Source organism: Epithele typhae, assembly GCF_022376455.1.
Source record: "Epithele typhae strain CBS 203.58 chromosome Unknown BXZ73scaffold_51, whole genome shotgun sequence".
Classification (NCBI taxonomy): Eukaryota; Fungi; Basidiomycota; class Agaricomycetes; order Polyporales; family Epitheliaceae; genus Epithele; species Epithele typhae.
In genome coordinates this window covers 208,078-228,811 of record NW_025954242.1, presented here as the reverse complement: position 1 = coordinate 228,811, position 20,734 = coordinate 208,078, and the positions used below count along the sequence as shown (strand labels likewise).

At 59.4% G+C, this 20,734-nt stretch overlaps 10 protein-coding genes across 10 annotated transcripts; 6 read left to right on the top strand and 4 right to left on the bottom strand.

Annotated features, from left to right (window-relative positions):
• Positions 1–99: 99 nt before the first annotated feature.
• BXZ73DRAFT_104441 (uncharacterized protein) lies at positions 100–1,712 on the top strand (the record flags this gene model as incomplete). The annotated part of the gene is made up of 10 exons (XM_048015881.1): positions 100–140; positions 196–288; positions 349–373; positions 435–516; positions 575–625; positions 688–795; positions 851–993; positions 1,054–1,111; positions 1,173–1,432; positions 1,521–1,712. 10 exons carry the CDS (start codon positions 100–102, stop codon positions 1,710–1,712), a joined length of 1,053 nt encoding a protein of 350 aa, XP_047874793.1.
• A 574-nt stretch (positions 1,713–2,286) lies between these two features.
• Positions 2,287–3,598, bottom strand: BXZ73DRAFT_104440 (uncharacterized protein; the record flags this gene model as incomplete). Its single annotated transcript, XM_048015880.1, has 6 exons — positions 2,287–2,455; positions 2,530–2,772; positions 2,827–2,945; positions 3,001–3,288; positions 3,339–3,443; positions 3,503–3,598. The coding sequence occupies 6 exons, from the start codon at positions 3,596–3,598 to the stop codon at positions 2,287–2,289; spliced, it is 1,020 nt and encodes a 339-aa protein (XP_047874792.1).
• Positions 3,599–4,648: 1,050 nt separating this feature from the next.
• BXZ73DRAFT_51798 (uncharacterized protein) lies at positions 4,649–5,282 on the top strand (the record flags this gene model as incomplete). The annotated part of the gene is made up of 2 exons (XM_048020698.1): positions 4,649–5,155; positions 5,223–5,282. The coding sequence occupies 2 exons, from the start codon at positions 4,649–4,651 to the stop codon at positions 5,280–5,282; spliced, it is 567 nt and encodes a 188-aa protein (XP_047874791.1).
• A 1,557-nt stretch (positions 5,283–6,839) lies between these two features.
• BXZ73DRAFT_51787 (G-protein alpha subunit) lies at positions 6,840–8,398 on the bottom strand (the record flags this gene model as incomplete). Its single annotated transcript, XM_048020695.1, has 7 exons — positions 6,840–6,904; positions 7,094–7,301; positions 7,372–7,443; positions 7,500–7,971; positions 8,031–8,137; positions 8,197–8,291; positions 8,353–8,398. 7 exons carry the CDS (start codon positions 8,396–8,398, stop codon positions 6,840–6,842), a joined length of 1,065 nt encoding a protein of 354 aa, XP_047874790.1.
• Positions 8,399–10,602: 2,204 nt separating this feature from the next.
• BXZ73DRAFT_51764 (mitochondrial import protein Pam17) lies at positions 10,603–11,496 on the top strand (the record flags this gene model as incomplete). The annotated part of the gene is made up of 6 exons (XM_048020691.1): positions 10,603–10,800; positions 10,857–10,946; positions 11,010–11,058; positions 11,120–11,294; positions 11,356–11,386; positions 11,437–11,496. 6 exons carry the CDS (start codon positions 10,603–10,605, stop codon positions 11,494–11,496), a joined length of 603 nt encoding a protein of 200 aa, XP_047874789.1.
• Positions 11,497–11,956: 460 nt separating this feature from the next.
• BXZ73DRAFT_91809 (alpha/beta-hydrolase) lies at positions 11,957–14,488 on the bottom strand (the record flags this gene model as incomplete). The annotated part of the gene is made up of 13 exons (XM_048026122.1): positions 11,957–12,226; positions 12,280–12,609; positions 12,658–12,713; positions 12,766–13,024; positions 13,048–13,170; positions 13,200–13,292; positions 13,344–13,415; positions 13,454–13,708; positions 13,891–14,019; positions 14,052–14,194; positions 14,227–14,332; positions 14,388–14,405; positions 14,426–14,488. 13 exons carry the CDS (start codon positions 14,486–14,488, stop codon positions 11,957–11,959), a joined length of 1,917 nt encoding a protein of 638 aa, XP_047874788.1.
• Positions 14,489–14,907: 419 nt separating this feature from the next.
• On the top strand, positions 14,908–16,454 carry BXZ73DRAFT_91808 (RAI1-domain-containing protein; the record flags this gene model as incomplete). Its single annotated transcript, XM_048026121.1, has 7 exons — positions 14,908–14,964; positions 15,012–15,361; positions 15,427–15,537; positions 15,593–15,810; positions 15,860–15,947; positions 16,003–16,048; positions 16,095–16,454. 7 exons carry the CDS (start codon positions 14,908–14,910, stop codon positions 16,452–16,454), a joined length of 1,230 nt encoding a protein of 409 aa, XP_047874787.1.
• Positions 16,455–16,834: 380 nt separating this feature from the next.
• On the bottom strand, positions 16,835–17,313 carry BXZ73DRAFT_51808 (transcription initiation protein spt4; the record flags this gene model as incomplete). Its single annotated transcript, XM_048020701.1, has 3 exons — positions 16,835–16,956; positions 17,008–17,116; positions 17,179–17,313. 3 exons carry the CDS (start codon positions 17,311–17,313, stop codon positions 16,835–16,837), a joined length of 366 nt encoding a protein of 121 aa, XP_047874786.1.
• Positions 17,314–17,511: 198 nt separating this feature from the next.
• BXZ73DRAFT_91806 (uncharacterized protein) lies at positions 17,512–18,532 on the top strand (the record flags this gene model as incomplete). The annotated part of the gene is made up of 5 exons (XM_048026120.1): positions 17,512–17,613; positions 17,837–18,137; positions 18,203–18,284; positions 18,311–18,433; positions 18,466–18,532. 5 exons carry the CDS (start codon positions 17,512–17,514, stop codon positions 18,530–18,532), a joined length of 675 nt encoding a protein of 224 aa, XP_047874785.1.
• Positions 18,533–19,116: 584 nt separating this feature from the next.
• BXZ73DRAFT_104431 (uncharacterized protein) lies at positions 19,117–20,670 on the top strand (the record flags this gene model as incomplete). Its single annotated transcript, XM_048015879.1, has 10 exons — positions 19,117–19,333; positions 19,385–19,450; positions 19,508–19,623; positions 19,687–19,707; positions 19,763–19,831; positions 19,887–20,004; positions 20,060–20,072; positions 20,122–20,150; positions 20,209–20,483; positions 20,542–20,670. 10 exons carry the CDS (start codon positions 19,117–19,119, stop codon positions 20,668–20,670), a joined length of 1,053 nt encoding a protein of 350 aa, XP_047874784.1.
• Between the last annotated feature and the right edge of the window lie 64 nt (positions 20,671–20,734).

Sequence of the window (20,734 nt, the reverse complement as noted above, 5' to 3'; positions counted from 1 at the left end):
CGGAATTTCTCCTCACGGTATTAGCCCTGGACACCAGCTCGCCCTCCTCTTCTTCCGGTCCTCCCATCTTCATTCATCCCGCATCCCTCGGTCTCTACTATGTTGACAACAACCGCGCCCACGCTCAACGTGCCGAGGGAGTACGTGTCATCCGCTCACTGGTTTTCAAAGCTAACTTGTTGTGCACCATGCCAGTTTTGGGCCTTACTTCTTCTCTGTCGCGGCGGATCTCTTCTTGTACGGCGTCCTCATCACCCAGACACTTCACTACTTCACCCATTACCCGAAGTAAGCTACCCGCACTTTCACCCTCTGCTCCGTCTTACTGACTTCCCCTCCTCCCGGGAGTGACCGCACCTGGATGAAGGCCTTCGTAAGTCAAACCGCCGGCGTCGGTCTAACGCCCTGGCTTTGCATACCTATCATACTCCTAGGTCGTCGTCGTGGTCTTCGCGGATACGCTGAACTCTATCTTTGACCTTCACTCGCTTTACATAACTTTGATTGTGAACTTCGGTGAATTGTCATTGATCAATAGTCACGTAAGCTGCGCTGACCCGCGGCTCCTCCTCAGGAAACTTAGACGGGCTTCTCATGACACATTGGGGCAAGTCGCGACGCAGTCGTCGGCAGGCCCCAGACTGATTCCACCCGCCCTAGATTTCCACTCAGACCCTATCTTCACAGCTTGCATCGCCTCGCTCGTTCAATTCTTCTTCGGCTGGCGTGTGCTTGTCCTCACGAAGAATGTCTTCCTCGTGAGCATCATCGGCCTTCTCTCCTTCGTGCAGCTGAGTGCGTTCCTGGGCGGAGTGTGTGTTTCTCTGCACCGCTGACAACTAGCGCGAAGTGGGCGGCATTGGCACGGCGATCGCCTTCGTCCAAATCCCTTACATCCCCGACTTCATCAAGTTCCGCTCCATTGTCATCGTTTGGCTCGTCAGCGCTGCGATCTGTGATATCCTGATCACGGGCACCCTCGTTTACCACCTCGTAAGGGTCTTCGTCGTCAAAGTCAACCTCCCACTTGACACTGACACGGGTGACTGACAGAGGAGACGGAAGACCGGCATGAAGTACACCGACTCCGCCATCAACAAGATCACCGCCCGTACGCCCATCCCGACCTCCTTCCCCACGCCCCACGCTCACCAGGCTCGCGACTGTCCCAGTGACTATCGAAACCGGGCTGCTCACGTCCATATGGGCCATGGCCGACATGATCTGCTACCTCGTCGGTCAGTCGGTGCACCTCTTCTTCCAGTTCCACCTCTCCAAGCTCTACTCCGTCTCCTTCCTCGTCTCGCTCAACTCCCGCGAGCTCTTCACCGCCGGCGAGCTCCTCGACGGCCCGCACTCCTCCAACCACAGCAGCAGCCGCGCGCAGTCCGCGAGCGTGAGCCGCGTGAACGTCTTCCGGACCTCTATCCACGTGCGTGCCCTCCCCCGCACGCACCGCCCTTTCCCTCCCTAGCACGCAGGTCCCCACGGCCGCAGCTAACCCGCCTCTCCTCCCGCAGCCGGCCCAGCAGATCTTGATCGACGTCGCGGCGCACGAGATGGTGCACGTCGACGGCTGCAAGCCCGGGACCTACCTCGCCGGTCCCGACGGTCCCTGCCCGGAGAAGGCAGTGTACGTGCACGTGGTGACGCCCTCCCCTGGGTGCGCGCCGCGAGGCGCCGTGCGCTCGAGCGACATCGCGGACTGGTAGAGATGTCATTTTGATTTCGGGCCGACCGCTGAGTATGGCGCGCCCAGGTCGGCGCGCCCGCGCGGGGGGCTCCTGTCTGTATCATTACGGGTCATCTAAGTAGAAGTATTAATTAAAAAGCCATGTCAGCGAACGGGGGCACAGGAACCTTGGAGAACTCGACAATGAGCGTCGTCTGGGTCTCTGCGCGCGTGTCGCTCAAGGCTCTACCATTCCTGTCGAGTGGTACGCGGAAGAAGTGGCCCAGAACAACGGCGAGGAGCAGCTGGAGGAAGTATGGGCGACTCCGCTGAGAGGAAAGCCGAGTGCGCCTTCCACATTAGTACTGCCAAGTTCGTCGACCCATCACTAGCCCGTCGATCCCGAACATCAACGCATCCCACCCGTTCAAGACGTCAATATGTCAGCACATCGCGACGTCTCCCCGGGGCCTGTCGGCAAACACACGGGAGCTAGCTAAGCACACTGGCATGCACGGACGAAGGAGAAACACATCTCTCAATAACCACCAACGCCGTAAGTATTTGCGTCATGATGGACTGTAAACTGCATCATTCTGTACCACTCTGGGCCCTCACGGCTTGCAATTCTGCGCGGGGGCGATGCCCCACGACTTGAGGAGCGCCGTGCCGCCGTATGCGAACGCAGGGAAGGTGCCCGAGCCGGCGGGGAGCGCCGCCGCGGTCGCCGGCACGCACCGCGCCGTGAACTGGGCCAGAAGGTCGACGGGGAGCACCATCTGGCTGGCGAACCCGGCTGCAAGTGCACGATCGGCGTCAGCAAGGGTGCTCGAGCCGGTGCACCACAACGAGCGCACGCGCATTTGAGGCCGGGGGGCGAGAGGCGGGCGACGTTGTTGGCGGTGACGTCGGGGGCGACCTCCTTGAGGTCCTGTGCGCGCGAGGCCTCTTTCACGCCCTTGCCAACGAGGGTCGAGGGGAGGGACACCTTGCGGGTCCCCCGGGTGCGCCAGCCCGACGAGGTCTTAGCGAAGATCGCGCAGAGCACGGCCAACGTGCCCTTGTTCTGCCTCGCGTCGCTGTTCGCGAACGCGATGGCGCTGTGTACGTTCTCGTCAGCAGCCGTATGCGCAGACGACCCCGGTGACACTCACGTGGCCTTGTCGTCGGACACGTACACCCCACGTCCGTTCGCGGCGGTGGCGCCACCGTTTGAGGAGAAATTGGCGAGGTCCAAGGAGCCGGAGGCCTCGGCCGGCGTCACGAGCCTGCCCTATGAGGTCCGGAGCGCCGCAGTGTCGCTGTTCGTGCCGTGCCAGCCAACGGACTCCTGGCCGGAGGCGCGCCTCTTCAAGTCTAGATCGGAGAAAAGTTGCTCCCGCTTGTATGTGCGCTTGAACTTGTTCGCCGTGCATGCGTTGGCCTTGGTGGGAGCCGCGGAAGTTTTGACAGGAGCGGCAGGAGCCTTCGTGGTCGTCTTCGCCGGAGCCTTCGCAGTGCGCACTCGTCTTGACCGGAGCCTTCGCACTCGTCTTGGCTGGAGCCTTCGCGGGGGGCCCTGCAGGTGCCTTGGTCTTAGCGAGAGCACGGCGCTCTAACTCGTCGACATCCTGGAACTGAGATGATCCCATCAGGCAGGTGGGGGCAGAAAGCGGCAGCAGCTCACATCGACTTCGTAGTCGCTGGTGTCGACGTCCTCGTCCGTGACCTCGGTAGTATCCTCGAGCCCGAAGGCGTCGGACTCGTGGTCAGTGTCATCGGTGCCAGAAACCTGGAACGAGTGGGCTGAGGGCTCGGTGTTGCACGCTCAAGCGACGGGATATAGCGTACCTCGACGCCAGTGAAAGCCGCAGGGACGGGAATGGCCCGGGCCGAGAAGGAAAAACCGAGAACGGCGAGGACGAGAACGCGGCCGATGGAAGGCATCGTGCGGTCGGGAGTCGTTAGATTGAACGAGTAGACGGGTGGGTTGACAAAAACACGGTGAGTATATTCGAGAGCAGAAAGCCGCACAGCTGCAGGATAGAAAATGTCAAGCCTGTGTTTCCAACAGTATGAAAAAAATGGGGAGCCACCAGCTAGAGAAATAGGAGGAGCTCGAAAGAGAAGCAAAAGGAGCTGGAGAATCAGCGTTGATCTTGCATGCCCGTATGTATGCGTACGGGGGAGGTACGGTGAGCGGTGCAGCCTCCACGGCTCTCACAGTGGATGGAGTGTGATATGCTGTCAGTTGCGACCTCATCGCAGGCTCTGAGACTCGCAAATCTTCCTACGGTGCGAGCAAGAACGAGGAGTGTTGGCAGCGGGGTCCCAGGCCTTGTGGTGACTGTACAGTTTGACGAGATGGATGATTCGAACCCATGACCCAAGGACGCCGAAAGAGGGACTCTCCGCACGGACTCAGTGTACATTAGAACGGTGCAAGGAGAGGGGAAAGTCGGATCATTAGAAGCACTCGCTTAATTTTTTGCAGTGATCTTGAGCGGGGACAACGAAAAGGGTATCTGTGCACATGATAGTCGAGAAACTGCAGTCGATCCCATTGTGAGCGTGCAGACTCCAGAGAGGTCCTCGGACTCAGCAAGTTGGCTGAGTTCGGCGCCGTCGTCAATTGCGATTCGGACCTCGGACGGCGTTGAGAGCGGCCTTAGCGATGAGACAGAAGGCGGGGAGCACGGCCGGAACTGCTTTGGGGCGCGGTGCACAGTGATGGTGTGAAACGGGAGTCGAGCAAGGTCGAGCACGGCTTGCATCGAGCGCGCTCTGTCTGCACGTGCTCCGTGCTGCGACACCCCTCTTCTGCCCCATCCGCGCCCTCTGTGGCGGGCTCGTGCGGGTGCACGATCACAAGGGCAGTGCATCCAACGACACGTATTATTCGATTTGTGCCAGGAGCGCTGAACACGACATTCTCTCTCTAAGTTCCTCCTCATCATCCGCAAATCGTCCGTTCTCAACGACCTTCTTCTCCTCCTCATGCTCGTCTTCACATCCCCCGAAGTGGCCAACCGTGGCTTCGAGCTTTCGCTCGCCCGCCATGCCCGCAAGCCCAACACCTTCCTCGTCGTCTTCTCTCGCGCATACGGCATGGCCTCCTCCCGCACCTACGCCGTCCTCAACGTCTCCACTCCAGCCGCCGCCCCCGCCTCTCTCTCCCCCCAAGGCCGTCCTCTGATCTGGCTCGACAGCGACCTCGACCGCGACCCGCGCAACCTCGGCCCCTCCAAAGGCGTCCTCGCCGCCCTCCTCGCCGCCGAGCCCCCCGTCGTGCGCGCCACCGGCCGCACGCAGCGCATGCACGCCGCCGAGGGCGGCGAGCGCGACGCGCACGAGGTCGAGGTCCTGCTCGCCGGCGACCAGCTCGCGCGCTGCTGCTGGTACTGCGGCGCGAGCGAGCTCAACGACGACGTGCGGGAGGGCCGCCGCTTCGAGCGCTGCCCCGGCTCCGCGGACGGCGCCGAGAGCTCGTACCGGTGCCCCACGGTGAGCCCGTCCCCCGCGCGCTTCGTGCGTCGCTCCCCGGACCGCCCGCTGACCGGGCGTCGAACAGTGTGCAGAGAAGCCGGCCCTCTCGAGGTGGATCTCCAGCCTGCTCTCGCCCCCGGCGTGAGAGCCGTGGACGCGTCGCGGTGGTGTGTTGTCACGTTATCGTTATGTATGATACATATGTGTACTCGAGTCCGGTCCAACGCACGAAGTTTCGCATTGACCCTAGTTTTCACGGGACACGACATACGGATCGCTGCGCAGTGCTAGCCGCGGGTGACGGTACCCACAGTCGCCAATGCCGAGTACATTGGCGATCTCACTGCAGGAACCTGTCTCAGGGGGGGCACGCGCGCTTAGGGCCTAGCGCAGGTACCGAGTTCAACTTGCTCGCCTGAGCGACATTGTTTCCCATATGCATGGACCGATCCTTCCCCATCTAGTCTTTGAAGACGAATCTTCACTTTAAAACCCCTTCCGTCGATCGCAGGGCGAACAGCTGTCCTGAGTCCGCGCTTGCAGCCGTACGGTCGCCTGGGCCCTGCGCGATCGCAGCAAGCGCGTAGCCAAGCCGCGGGCGACTGCAGCAGTTTTGTTTTCACTTTCACACCGATGGGCCGGGCCCCTCGCGTAAACGGGCGTGCAACCGGGCGAGCGGAGCTTCGCGTGTGCCTGCACTGGACGCAGCTCGGCCACGTCTCCTCCGAGCCTCCGGCGGCGCCCGCGTGCGACAAATAGTCGATCGGAGGTGCTGCAGGGAAATGCGCTACCGCTGCACGGCCCACCTTACATATGAACACAGCTGGAGGTCGGCGGGTGTCGGCGGCAGCGGTGAGGCAGATGCCCTACAGGTTGCGCGGCGCGCGGACCCCGGGCAGCTCGAGCTGGCCCGGCGGACGCGCACACGCTCGGTTGACGAACGTCGCGCGCGACGCTCTCGGACCTCCGGAGTTAGCCTGTGCCCACCACGACGATGGCGACACCCGTCACCGACTGCATGGGGGCATGGGGACGATCCCGGTCAGACGAGGAGAGGGGACGCAGTGGGACTCGGGCGCGCGGCGGACGGGGACGGTTGGCAAGGGAGTACATTATAGGTCGTGAAGAGCCGTCGCGTGCACATAAAAGCTATGTGCATACGGTTACAGAGAGGCCCTATTCGCACAGCCGGGGGAGCGGTCCTCCGGCGGAGGCGGACGAGAACAAAACTAAGGGTAGATGACAAGGGTAGGTAATTACAAAAACATCCCGTCCCGACACAGCCAGTCATGAGCACAATCACAAGCGAAGGAGAAGGAAAGAAGGCGACGGTGCGGTGGAAGAGGAAGCGTCGTGGACCGGTGAAAAGCGGGGATTGGTGCGTGTGCGAGATCACGCCTGCATGTGGGCTGGTAAGGAGCGACGTGTGGTGGGTATGAACTGGACGTATCAGACGAGAAGTATGTTTCCAACTATGTACAATATGCGATGACAGTGCAGCGCCACATAGCGCGACGCAACCATTACAACGCCCACCGGCGGCGCCAAGGGTGATCGTGATGAAATGGAGGGTGCTCTCCACGAGCACATGGGACACATCATGGGGGGAGACGAGGAAAATACTAGTAGAGGGAGACCACGCCGGGAGAGATGCAGCATGCACTAGAGAAAGAGACACCACGAGGCAATAACCGAGGTCCCATTACAGGAGGCCACACTCCCGCAGGTGGAGTTGGAGGAGGATGTCCTGGATGGCGCTCAAGACGACTGCACGGCCGCCGACAGAGATCCGACCACGGACGGGCCATACGCCGCCGGCGCGGAGAGGACGACGAAACGACAACGCAGTGTCCGGGGGATTGGCACAACGTGGGTACGTGGAAGGCAGGGAAGATATCCATCACAGATGGAAACATCAGCGCTGTGCGGGCCAGAGACAGTGACCAATAGACGTACACTTGATTTGCTGGGTATCTGTCGCACAAGTGTAGTGCGCGTATATCTGCTTCGTTGCTGCGCTCTGGTTCAAGGACACGAATCGGTGAAGAAGGTAGTTGCATGCTGCGTCGTAGTCGTCACCACCGTTGTAGTCCGGGAAGTAGTCGCCCAGCGGTGACCGAGGAAGCTTCTCAGCGAAGAGATCAATCTTGTTCAGGAACAGAATCTGCAGAAGGGTGTGGATTAGTCACCGACCATCGGAAGTCGTCAGCCTCCTTGGTCGACACGACACTCACGATCGACGTCTTGACAAACCATCGTGAGTTGCAGATGGAGTCGAAGAGGGTCAGCGCCTCCTGCATACGGTTCTAGAGAGGGGCAGCAGTGAGGGCACAGCAAGCCGAGGAGAGTGAAGGGGACATACAACGCTCTCGTCCTCGTAGAGCATCTGGTCGTACTCGGAAAGGGAGACGAGGAAAACAAGGGCGGTGACGTTTTCGAAGCAGTGGATCCACTTCTTACGCTCGGACCGCTGGCCACCGACATCGAAAAGCTTGTAGGTAAGCTCGCCGACCTTGAATGTGGTCTCAGTGATACCCGTCGTCTTGACACGGGAGCGGAGGATGTCCTGGTCAGTAGGCATGTAATTGGGGGCGGACATGCGGTCCATGGCGTTGAAGTAGTAGACGGCGGAGTCATTGAGCTGGAACTCGCGGGAGCGGGAGACGGCCTCCTTCACACCGGGATCTCTCCAGAGGCTACGGATGGCGTCCGCAACGTCACGGGGGAGGACATCACCCTCAATCTGGCCAGGGAGGGAGAGGACAACCGCACGGCGGGAGTCGTTTTGCGGCGCGAGCTGGATGTCGAGATGGGGCATGGCCTCCAGAATAGCACTGGACGGGGCGTTTGAGGACGAGGGGTTGGGGCGACGAGAGCGAGGGAGGGGACGTACCGCATAGACTGGATGGTGTTGGAGTAGATGATCTCCTTGTACGAGTCCCGCTCCTGCTCGTTGTAGCCACCATGGTGGATGAGCTTCATCTGCTTGAGGACAGTAGACTGGGAGCAGAAGTTGAGTGTTGGAGCGGTTGCGGGGGCATGATGAGGGGAGAACGGACCTTGCCCGACTCTCCAGCACCGAGAAGCAGCATCTTAATCTCGTTCTTGGCCATCATGCGGTCGCGCTTGAGCTGGTTCTCAATCTCATCGTTGCCTGTGGTGCGGGTGAGCGGGCGGGCGGGGGAGAAGGGAGACGGTGCGGGGGGATGACTCACGGGCCTTGGCCTCATCGTCGATGCCGGAGGACTGGACACAACCCATGGCGAGCTCGGGGTGGTGGAGGAAAGGAGCGGAGGGGGCGCGGGGGGGAACGCCTGGGCTGTGGTGGAGGACGGGGAAGAAGAAGGACGGCGCTGGCGGCAACCCCGGCGACCGCCATCACCGCGGGCGCCTGCCATTGGCCGGGCCTCTTCCCGCCCGGCGCTCGCCCAATCCGCGCCCGCCCGCGCCTGGCCCCCTTCGGGCCCGTCCGCGCCGCCACGGCCGAGAACTCGTTTCGCGCGGGGAGAAAAGACAGTTGGACGAGTGGCAGAGAGCGACGCACGCTCGCAGGCTGCGACCGACTTTTGGCCCTACACCACCATCGTCTGCGCGGACGCCCGCCGCCCCCGCCTCTTCTGCACCTCTCCGACCCCGAGGGCCGCACTCAGCCATGCCCCATCGGCATAGTCTCCATAGGCCCGATGTCGGGCAAAACCACCGCGGCTATTCGAAGCGGCCGACATGCCTCGATCGACGGCGATCGCCCACGGACCGGCTCGGTGACACCTTAAATTCGGGCTGTCGCCGTCGCTTTGTTCGCTGAAAGGACGTGCGTGAACCATGTATTCTAACCCTCAAGCAACCTCCACTTGGCGTCCACCAAACCCGACCGATCACGCCCACCCACGCCTCAGACTCCTGCTATCCGCTATAGGCACCGTCTCCCTCCATCATGCGCGGCGCTGCTCGCGCTGGACGCTGCTCAGCGGTGATCATCGCGATAAAGACTGACCTCCTCCTCCTTGTGCTCGGGGCCCTGCCTCACTCAAATCCTCGTCCCGCATTGCATCCACGAACTTCTTGGCCGTCGCCCCGTCCAGCGGCTTCGCACATTGCTCTCCAGCAATCCTCTTCTATCCGCGGCGGCACGTACGACTCTTGGCCATAGCGGTGATAGCGGCATCGACGACCCTGACGTGCTCGTGGGCACCGAGGACAGCGCGGAGACAGGGTCGACCCTGCCAGGGACCCTGCCAAAAGCGACCGTGGCAGGTGGCAGTTCAATAACATCCAGCTCGCCTTCGAGCCTTCGTTGTCCTCGTCCGTAGATGGGAAGAAGTTGCGGAACAGCCCTCTGCCTGCCATTTCGACGCGTTCCTCATCCACGCGTCCATTCGCCCCGCTTGCGGCAGCGCAGGTTCGTGGTTCTGGCCAAATGTCAGCACGCGGGCGCCGCCGGGGAACGGAAGGACTGCGGGTGGACGCAAACAACGAGGCCACGCTCCATCCACTGCGTTCAGCAGCCCACTCAAGTTGAGCGTGTTTCCATCTGACATCTGCCGTTTTTCCGCCCCCAGCGGGTCGGCTGCTCGTTCACTTTCTCCTTAGACTCGCCGTCTGGCAAGCCCGTCGACGTGCCGTCGCGCGGCGTGCTCCGCGTAAAGCCCGCGTCGAGGTCCTCGAGCAGGACGACACACCGTGCGAGGAGGTGTCCCATGCCAAGCGTCGTCAGCGTGCTGTCGTTAATCCATGATGATGACAGGGATACGACGTGAATGTCCAGCATCAGCTCGCCGGCAACGAATGAGCAAAATCTTCCCCGAGCCCCGCACAACATACGGCAGATATCCTCTCCGGAAGGGTATGCCGTGATCTGCGTACCACTGCGCACTGGATGTCCGACGGGCGCGGCGAGGTGCGAGGCATCGACGCTCCGGACATGAAAGTGCCTTCTCGCCGGAGGAAGTCCTTTATGTGTCAGCGTGCAACAGATATCTCTTTCACGCCCGGGTTGAGGACAACGGACGACACGGGCCGCTCATGCCTCGAGTCCGTCACCCACACGAGTCGGCGAAGTAGATCTGTGTCCGGTGTACGGCCTCGGCCTCGTACTCCTTATGTATATACCATTGCTGGGCAAGACTAGTGGCTAAGGCACGCGTCAAGGAAACGCGTCACCGTACGGAACCTGCTGGATCTGGCAGCTGCTCGGGCGCTCGCACCGCAGAAGTAAGTACTGCTAGATCTTTGACTTCATGCGGCCTGCTGTAATGAAGTAGACGCAAAGAGTGAGGATTTGTTTTGTGAGCCGCAGGATTAACGCAAGTTGATTGCAACTTGCAAGTTCGTGCGGACGTCTTCCCGGCCGCGCCGGCCCGTCCCGAAAAGTCCCAGCGCCAAAGTGACTGTTCCTTGCCGCCGGACACGACTCCGCGCGCAACGTCTTTGCAGGTGCTCGCCTCTTCCACGCCCTCGTCCCCACCATGTCCAGTCTGCAGCTGCGACAGCTCCCCAGGTCCGTCTCTCGGCCACAGGCTCTCCAGAGATGCAGGGCCCGTGCCCAAGACACCCTCAAGCGTCGCGGCATGGCCTCTAAGGCCAACCCCACGCCCGACGCACCAGAAACCCTTCCGTGGCAGGAGTACCTCGCCATCCGCAAGCGGAAGCGTAGATGGGAGATGGTCAGTCCGTCCGCACGTCCCTTGCACCATGTCTCCCCGCCTCACCGCCCCCGCAGGCCGTCACCATCCCCTCCACCATCGCCGGCTTCATGGGCGGGATCGCGTACTTTGGCACCATCGAAGCCGACCCGACCAAGCCCATATTCGTGCGTCGCGCGCGCGCGTCCGTCCCCGCTGTTCTCAAACGAGCTGACCAGGACCCCCGATAGAACATCGACCCCATGTTCGTGTACGGCGGCGCCACCCTCGGCTGCGCAGGTGCGTCCTCCCCCCTTCTCTCCGCGTCCCCCCGGCCAACGCGTCCACCACGTGTGCGCAGGCTTGGGCTACCTCATCGGCCCCGTCATCGGCTCGAACATCTGGCGGACGACGCACCGTCGCCTCATGAAGCTCATCGAGAAGCGCGACAAGCAGTTCCACGAGCACATCGTCCGGAACCGCGTGGACCCCACCCGCCAGAGCGCGACCAACCCCGTGCCCGACTACTACGGTCCGTCCCCCCGCCGTGCCGTGCGCGTGCGGTCCGAGTCTGACTTTCCCCCGGCCCTGCAGGAGAGAAGATGGCTCTCTGCACGACTACAGACAGGTGCGTCCCACGTGCGTCGACGTTTGAGGCCTGTGCTGACCGTGTTCTAGTGGTTGCGGGACCAGGCGAAGTTCCGCCGAAAAGCATCTGGCTTCCTCTCCGAGGAGTAATGCCGCTAGCACTTATCGTATACTATTCCCGCCGTAATGCTCGTATTCACCACGCATCCCCTGTCCCGTCTGTGCTGCATCATCGGCGACTGCGCGTGTGTATTGCTCGCATCTAGCAGTGATATGGCGGTCGGCCCCGTCTTCCGAAATCCTCTTCGCAGACACCTTGGGGCGCGTATTGAGGGAGGCTCGTGTATAAACGTTACAAGATTACGCGTGAGGAGCGAGTAAAGTGAGAGCGATCTTTGTGGGCGAGGCTAACCGGACTACCCATCTAAGTATGGAACTACAGTAAAGATTCAAACATACGCAGTCATGAGTGTACGAGTGTATAAGGGATACATGTCTATCCAGCAGCATGTCGCAGAGTACTAGTACATTGGTGATCGTCGGGTATGCTACAGCGCGCCGTTACGTGGGCACGAACATCGAACTCGAGTAGTCGGTAGTGTGTTTTGTGTTACAGCAGCTCGTGGAGGACCTGGTCGTACTGGTGCGGGAGGTGGGCGCTGAGCATGTCCCGGGCAAAGATGATCTGCCCGAAGACGTGCTCGATGTCCAAGACCTCGAAGAGGCGCACTTTGTCCTTCGGGGACGACCGCCCGGTGCCGGCCCCGATGCGATGGCTGCGGTGCAGATCGCCGTCGCGGAGGGCCCAAAAGACGCGCCCGGGCGGGAACAGGTCGGCCATCTGCATGTTCGCCTCGAGAGTCTTCCTGACGGCGAGGAACTGCGCTCCTGCGTCAGCGATGGATGCGCGGAAGGATGACAGCAGTGACGTACCCATTCCTCATCTCCCTCCTCTCCGCGACCGATTTTCCACTTGAACGCTCTCTTCGTCAGAGTGGAATATCCCTCCTCTGAACCCTCGCGGTTCTCCGCCGCGCACAGCCAGGCAGCGCCGCGCGTCAGATCGCGCACGCTGCCTAAAGACAAGCGAGAAACAATGTCGTGGCCGTACACGAAAGACATGATCAAGCCGGAGGCCGCGGCCTTCGCACTCAACCGTGGGGAGACCGCGCACGGAGGGGCAAAGCAGTAGGCAGAGACGCGACGGTTGACGGGTAGCCCCGACGACCTCTGTGTAAGACATGTCTCAGTCGAGGCCCACATCTACTCCACATGTTAGCCAGCGACAGCGGACATTCGCAGTATACTCACCAGCGCTAGAAGAGCAGCGACCCCGGCACCCAGACTATGACCGCACAATACAAGCGCTGCGAGATGAGCATTAGTGTCTGCCGTATGGGGTGCGGTGCAAAAACTCACAGTATCCCTTGTTCCTGCGCAATGCTTCTCGAACGGCTACGTGCACAGGTTTCCCAGGAGACCCCATCGCGCGCGTCATTCTGATCATTCCTCCGTGCACGAGATGGACGTTGTCATCTATGCTCTCTGACAAAACGCGTGAACGGGGGAGTGGCGTAGAAGACCCCGAACGTGCGGAATTCCTGCGGGATCTTGGTGCCGAGGGAGTCGTCGGAAACGGAACGGACAGATCCATGGGGAAAGGAAAGTTCCAGGTATGCTTTCCAGCTCCTCATCCTGCACGTCGTAGCTGGACCTGGTGTTGTTGCGGTCGTGAATTAGAGTGTGAATCGGCGCGGGACGAGGTGGCGGCTGGTCATTCGGGAGGACGAAAGGAGTAGGATCGCACGTGAGGTCGACAGCGAGCTCATTCAAGCTCATGGTCCCCGAATGACGAGGACGACTTCTTGACGGACGTGGTCTGTCAAAACCCAGAACCGCGGCATGTGCGATTCGGAGCTGACATGTGCGGTGGGAGGTGGATGTGGCTGTACTCAAGTCATGAGCATATAGTCGATATTGATGCATGAAGGACATACAGCGGATTCCGGGGAGGCTTGCGGGGTCGACGAATGCGACTTGGCCCAGTTGAGGAAAATATCATGGTCGTGCTTACCCATGAGGACGTCCCACCAAGAATACGCCGTACCACCAGGCCGGTTCGAATCTGTGGTGCGCCTCTGGCCGTCTCGCCCGCGGCCTCCTTCTCTGAAGCATCAATGGCGTCAGCGATCTTAACCTCTTCCTTCTGTTGCACCTTCTCCCAGGGCGATAGAGAGACGCCAAAGAAGAGAAGACTCGGTCCGCCATAGCCTGCAAGAACGAGCTTGGACAGACGACGGAGGGTTTGTTTGAGATCATCCATGGACGCAGAGGGCCGCGTATGGCGTCGAGTGGAAAGCCGCTGGCCTGATGCATTCGTGACGCCTGCGACTTGGAGAGTGGGCCAGCCCCCAGGGACAGGAACCTCGTTGATGTCCGCGGTGACAATTTGGCCGGAGTGGCTGGGGTAGATGGTGTCGCCCGTGATGGTGACTCTGGAGTCGACCCTTTCCTGCGAGCGAAGGTGCTAGCGTCGTCGTGTACGGGGACTTCCTTCATGTACTTGAACCATCGCTTCTCCTGCCAGTGGCTGGTCACGCCTTGGAGGGCAGCGAACCCGGCGAGAGCTCTGAGGACCTCCGTGACGCCAAACCGCTGTTCTGGCAATGCTCGCTTTCCGCGGGTTCGTTCCATTCACGACGAACGAGACCGACGAAGCTGGTAAGGGAAAAGCTTGCCTCGTCGCTCCCAGGGAAGATGGTGGTTAGGATGGACAGAGAGGAGTGGGCGGCGATTAGGGACGTCGAGGTAATGGATTCTCCGAGTAAGATGGGGCAAGGGCAACGAACTCGACAGCAGAGATAGCAGAAGAAACCGCACCGCCGAAGATCTCGCCTGCGCCAGTGGTTCCGCCAAACAAAGCATAGTCAACGACGGTACCAGTGAAACCGGCCGCTGTGGAGGCTATTCCACGAGTGACGGAGAACTGATAGAGAGAACTTGAGATGGAGAAGAGAGAGAAAGGAAATGGAGAGGCGTACGCCGAGCTTGGTGCATGCCTTGCAGTGGAGAAGCCGACGGCGGTCGCTGCAGAGGCAAGATCGAGGCTGAAACGACCATACTTGTCCCAGTTGGAGAGCATGAAACAAAGGAGAGTGTGTCGAGGAGGAGGGACCGGATGCTCGCGCGATTAAAGCCAACGGGCGATGCGCGTGAAAGCAGGGAGACGACCAGGGTCAGGGAGCTCAGACTCCGACGGGTCAAATCAGCCTCCTCCGCTACATACATAATCACGCGCCACCCGGCCCGCCTTCCGCAGCGCACTCTCTGCCCAGCCCCAATGGCGGGTGATGCATGGTGACATTGCGGCCTGCTTGAGGCCTGAGGGACTGTTCATTTGCACGACCATCGCTGTGAGATCTCGCCCGTGGGACAGATTTGTATGTGGCAGCATAGATCTCAGACGTGCTTTGAGCGCTCAATCGGCCGCCCATGCGCTATGCACTGTCGACGGATTGGCTTCATGGTGCTGTCAGCCGACCTTCAGGCCAATACCTCACCATGAGTAAACGACGTCTCTCCTCGTCGTCCGCGACCACTCCCCCACCATCAAAGAGCGTCCAACGCGACCCCGGAGAAGCACACGGCGAAAACCGCGCCCACAGCCGCCCAAAGCCACTTCGCTCCCGTATCCGTCGACTGCCCTTCCCCACACCGCACGCCCAGTACCTTTCCAGCAGCCCACCGGGCTCCTAACCTTCTCCTACAACCCTCAGCGGGCACTCGAGCTCACCGACTCCGCCCTCCGCTACTACATCGATCCCCCGCCAAATGCAGACCTCAAGTACGGCTACGACCGATGGATCAAGCGGCCCGAGGAAAAGACACGGCTGGACGGACTCTTACGCGCGATTGACTGCGTCATGCAGAAGACGGACACGAACATGGGTGCGGGCTGCGGTAGACAGTGGCTTCACGACATCGCTGTCGTTACCTGGCGAGGGGTCATGACCAAGTGAGCACCGCTATGCCCTTTCCATGCGCAACTTTCAGGCGGGTCTGACAGGCCGCCCACCCGAGAATCTTGACAGCGCCTTACGAAGAGCGCGACAAATGCGAGCTGAACGCTATGCTAGTGAACGGGACGCTATACCTTGAGGAGCATACAACGGATGCGAAGTTGATCGACAAGTACGTCTGCTCCTTTGGCTTTGCGATCGCATCCTCTCAACTGATGTATGCGCAGGGAAAATCTCGCGCCGCGCCAACGGCAGCAAACATACTACGGCTACTCTTTTGAGTCTTGGTGCACATCGTCGAGCCCAGGCGTACCAGAGCGAATACAGGGTCAGCCCGTCGGATGGGGAGGCGACGTCGACACCAACGTGCAATGGTGCAGTGTGGTCAAAACAAAGCTCGGGGACAACCGCCTTGTTATTGGCGGCGAAGTAGATTGCGTCCGGGGTGCGGCCTGCCCCGTTCAACCTGTTGGATCTTACTCACCTTACCTCAGATCGATTTAAAGGACAAACAGATACATTCGTCGAGTTGAAGACGTCGATGTCGATTCGTGGGCCGGAAGATGAGGCGCGGTTTGAGAAGTAAGTGCTTCCGGCAAGCTTTTGCAGGCGTGTAAAGCTCATGGTCGTATGGCAGGAAAATGCTCCGGTTCTATATGCAGTCATTTTTGCTCGGCGTTCCTGTTGTGGCTTCTATTGTGGCTACGGCATGTGCTCATCGTTGTCCAGGAAGTCGTCGTAGGCTTTCGGACACCTGCTGGTCGACTCACGACTACCCAGTCCTTCAAGACCGTCCAGCTACCGCGCCTAGTTCGTGGCAAGCCTCATGGCTGGGATCCTCAAATATGCCTTTACTGGGGCCAGCAGTTTATCTCGAGTCTGCGTTCGCAGATCGCAGCGACCTTACAGGTTGAAAACCAGGCCGACGGGGGCGGCATGCGACGGGTGTGGCGAGTGACCCTTTCACCCAGAGAGGGCGCTACCGTTCGCCTCTTGGATGATGTAGGTGTCCAAGAGGTGGTATCCGGTGACGATCGTGTCGGATTTATGCCCGCCTGGTTCTTCGACAAGGTCAACACGCCAGTATAAATACATCCGCCCCATTGAAGCCCACAGCTCCGGACAAGATACCTGCAAAAGGGCCCTTACCACCGCCTAGCAAGGGGTGGAACGTCTAGGGCCACTTTCCAATCGTTTACACCGTGTAGATTAGATGTTGTACACTATGTCCTTGTCACTCTGGATACCCATTTTGCCAATACCTAGCAGGGTTTTGATGATGCGCTTTAGGATTGCTAGAAATGTGCACCAACAAAAACGCAGGGATGGTAGGGACACAGACGCATGGCAGGCTTGATCAACCAAGAAATCACATTTGGGGGGATGCGGTCTAGGAATACATGAACGTGGAAGAGACGAGACAGAGCGATGAGGCGACACATTAATGCAAGAGAGCTGGGGGCGAAAACCTAATCCTGGTCGGTCCCATCTCTTGGCCGATACTTGATGTTGCGGTTTTCGAGCTCGGTTTCGACGTCCTCCGGAACACGCCCCTTGACGCGAACGGCGTACATACCACGCACGTATTTTGCTGATAGAAAGGGTCAGGCGCAGAAGAGGGCCTGAACGATCAAGCACGCACATGTCCTCTGCCATCGGGCCACCCAGCTATCCTCAGGGTTGATGACTGAGATGACACCCTCGAAGTGGGTGGTGGTACATGACTGTATGCGATCAGGGTAACCCTTCATCTGAAGCAGAAGCAGCCAATCAATACACTAGCGCCAGGGTATGGCGAGGGGGTAGGACGTACTCCCATGAGCTCCTCACAATTCGGACAGCCGTGTTTGCGGAAGTCTGCAGGAGTCTGAATGATCGAGCAGAGCAGACATGCCCGAAGCTGCTTCGCGCGGGGTTGCGTGGGGATGGAGGCCTGCACCTGAGACATCACGGTTTAACAAAGCCAGCACGAAGGATGCTGGGGAGGACGGGGAGGACGGGCGGCGGAGGAGAGGACAGACGCGTGCTGCCCACACTCAGGTGGAGTGGCGGACGCGGCAACTGCCGCAGGCGCTTGGAGGTGGCGACGTTCGAGGGCACGGACAACGGACCCGCGTTCATCTCGGCCTCGTCCACCACCTTCCCTATGGCCGGCCGCGCTCTCGCTATCGTCTGCGCCTTGCTCCCCGCAGCGGTGTCCGCGTACTCCAACACACATCCTGTCCTTGTCTGGTCGTCTCATCAGTATGTATCCCTGCTCGCCCCGCCATCCTCGGGACTGACCCATTCCAGTTCCAACGCCCTCTCTGCCCCAGCCATCTCCAAGCCGCGAAGACCAACGCCCACGCATTTGCAGAAGCCCTCTATACCCACGATGACTTTGCACGCATGACGCTGTCGTCGTGGTGGACCACTCTGGGGTGAGTTCCACGATCCCGCCTCGTTCCCTGCTATCTGACCTCGTCTCGCAGCTTCACGCTTCCGACCTCCGTGCTCTAGCCCCTTCCTGCCACACGGCGAAAGCATTGTCGAAGGCCCCCTCGACTTTGCATCTCCCTTACGTTCCGTCCGACGGCCCCTCCACCAACCCCTTCGTCGACATGTCAAGCATGCTCTCCAAGCGCTGCGGCTCACATGCAGTGAGCCATTCACCGGATGCTGAGCGTCTTGATATCGATGCTGGGAAGGGAAAGCACGTTGTCACGATTTCCCTGCCCCCTCTGGAGTCTGGCGAGGTGGGTGCATCGAGGAAGCACAGTATGGCCAGCCACGGTGAGTGATCTGCCCGTCCTATGCATCGCCCGCCTCTCAGACCTCTCGTTATGCCGTAATTCCAGAGTCCTGGCTGTCTGAGGAGCTCTCCAAGATCGAAGCCGTCTTCTCCAACTACCTCGTGATCTACTCTGGCTCGCCGGGTCCGTCCTCTACCCCCGCCAGTCGTCGAGCTCGTCGACATTCGAGGAGGCGCAAGTTGCCCCCAGCCCAAGCGGCGGCATCCTCAAGCGCTACCAACTCCTCACGCCGGGGCTCATCCTCGTTCTCCTCGTTGTCTTCCTTATCCTTATCCCGTCGTCTTCCTCGGCGTTTCCGCGCTCTCAAGCATTCAGTCGCCTCTGACCAACGACATCCCGAAGGGCTTCAGTGCGGAAGAGAAGAAGAACCAGTGATTCGATCGTTTAGCCTATGTGTACGGACTTCATATATCGTATCACTTGTTCATATCGGACATCTCTCGGAAGACTCCAGGCTGCACCACGATTGGTGCTGACACAGAGAGACACGGTTTGCGTTGTACTCTCGTTTGTTTCGTCTCGGATACGTCTCGGATGTGCCGCGGTTCGGGTCGGGATCCGTCCAGTCCTCGGTAGGGAAGATGTTAATGTCGGTCCCGTAGGTCGCACAAGTGACCGCCGCAGTTGACAGCCTGCTTGAACGCCATTGCTGCAGTGCGGATATCGCGTGCTTGCGGGTGGGGTGGTGAGTGTTCTTTTCAACTCTCAGCTGCTGCGAGGTGGCCACTTATCGAAAGGGTAGGTTCAGGGATGCCATCTTGAGCACGCACATGGTGCACGGGACTGCAGACTGCCTAAGATGGGCGGGTCCATCGCTAACCACGAGTCGCTGATCAAGAGTGCCGTCCTCGCACCGCCAGTACCAGTGGCCTTCTTCGCGCAACGAGGCCCGGTACTGCGACTATGCCCTCCGCATAAAGTCTGGCAAGCAACACCTGCCTGGTCAACCAATCCACCCCATGACTTGCTCCTGGAAGAAGCTGGCTCGGCGTGTAGCCACCCTCATCAAGTTCCGTCGTTCTAGTAGCGACCCTCCTGCAAACAAGACGTCTTTGCCAGCACCCACTGCTTCCCTCAACTCAACTCTGCAGGATGCCAAAGCGGCGGCCGCGGACGATACGAAGCTCGCCCTCGACGCAACTGTCGAGAAGGCTCCTGGGCCCCATTTCTCTCTCCGTGAGTCAATCTCGTTTTTCTCCCTATCACATCATAACGAACGGCGAACAGACGACCTAGAGAATTTCGCGAAGCAAGAGCTAGAGGACATCGCTCAGGTCGTCGACGAGCTGAAAAGTAGGGCTGTTATTACTCACCCAAGTCAACCCTGGTCTTATATTCTGTCACAACTAGATGCCAAAAACCACACGGTTCGGGAGATGACGAAGTACGCGGAGCATGTAGTGAACGGCGTAGGCCACGTCATCCAATATGTTGAAGTTTTCGCAGGGCTGCACCCAGCGGCAGAAGTAAGTTCTTCCTCTTTTTATCTCGTGCTGGGGATCTGCGTTGAACCTCCCTACGCTTGACAGGCTGTGGTGGGGGCGGTGAAGGTTAGTTGTGGATTGATCATTACCGGTCCCGTTCACCCTCATTGAACGTTCCTAGAAGGTCGTTGGTCTTGAGAAACAGCGGCATGAGAACGATGCTCATATTGCCGTCATACATACATATATGGTAAGCTTTCTTTGCGTCTTGTACGATATCGATCCAACCCATTTCAATCCTCCAGATTAACACTGTCTTCCACCTCAATGTTCTTGGGTCGATCTCACACGACCAGCTCTCTCACGTGGAATCTCACATGCAATCTGTCTGTCATAATTTCAAGACGACGATTAATGAGTTCGGTGAGAGCTTATTTACATGATTGTGCACGACGCTGTGTTTACAACCTCGTGTCAGGGATGTTCGTGGAGTGAGACACAGCTTCTTGTGTTCGACATCACCATGCTAACCCCCCATAGCGTGTATCATAATCAATGGCAGAAAATCTGTAAGCATCATCTCACCGGTACTCGACGAAGCCCATTTGACTAGTTTTTGTCCTGCAGATAAATTTCTTTTCGCAGAACACCACCGAGAGAAGCTCGAGCACTTTCGCGTCACTTTCAGCAACTACCGCGGCGACCTCGATCGCCTCTCCGTCATGGTCAACGGCAAGCAACTGAGCACTGTATCATCAAACGTGACAAGGACACTCTCACACCTAGACGAAGTTCTGAACAAGTCCGGTGACATCTTCAAGCTCGTCGACAAGTTCGATTCTCGTCTAGAGGGCATCGAGGAGTGGATCATGGCCCATGGCGGTGCGTCAGGCGTCATTCAGGTGAGAGTGCGTTGCGCATTGCAGTATGGATCAGTTGTCTTACTTCTCTCTCGTTTAGAGTGATCAATATCTCGAAGAACTTGGGATCAAGCTCAACGAACGAATCACCGACAACATGAAGGTCGTCCTTCGCACCGAGTTCGACCAAATCCTTCAAGGCCACGAGCAAGTATCCCATGTGATTTGAGTGTTGTTATCTTAACATCGCAACAGGGAGCGGTATTTGGCGCGAGTGGACGGTCTCCGCATAA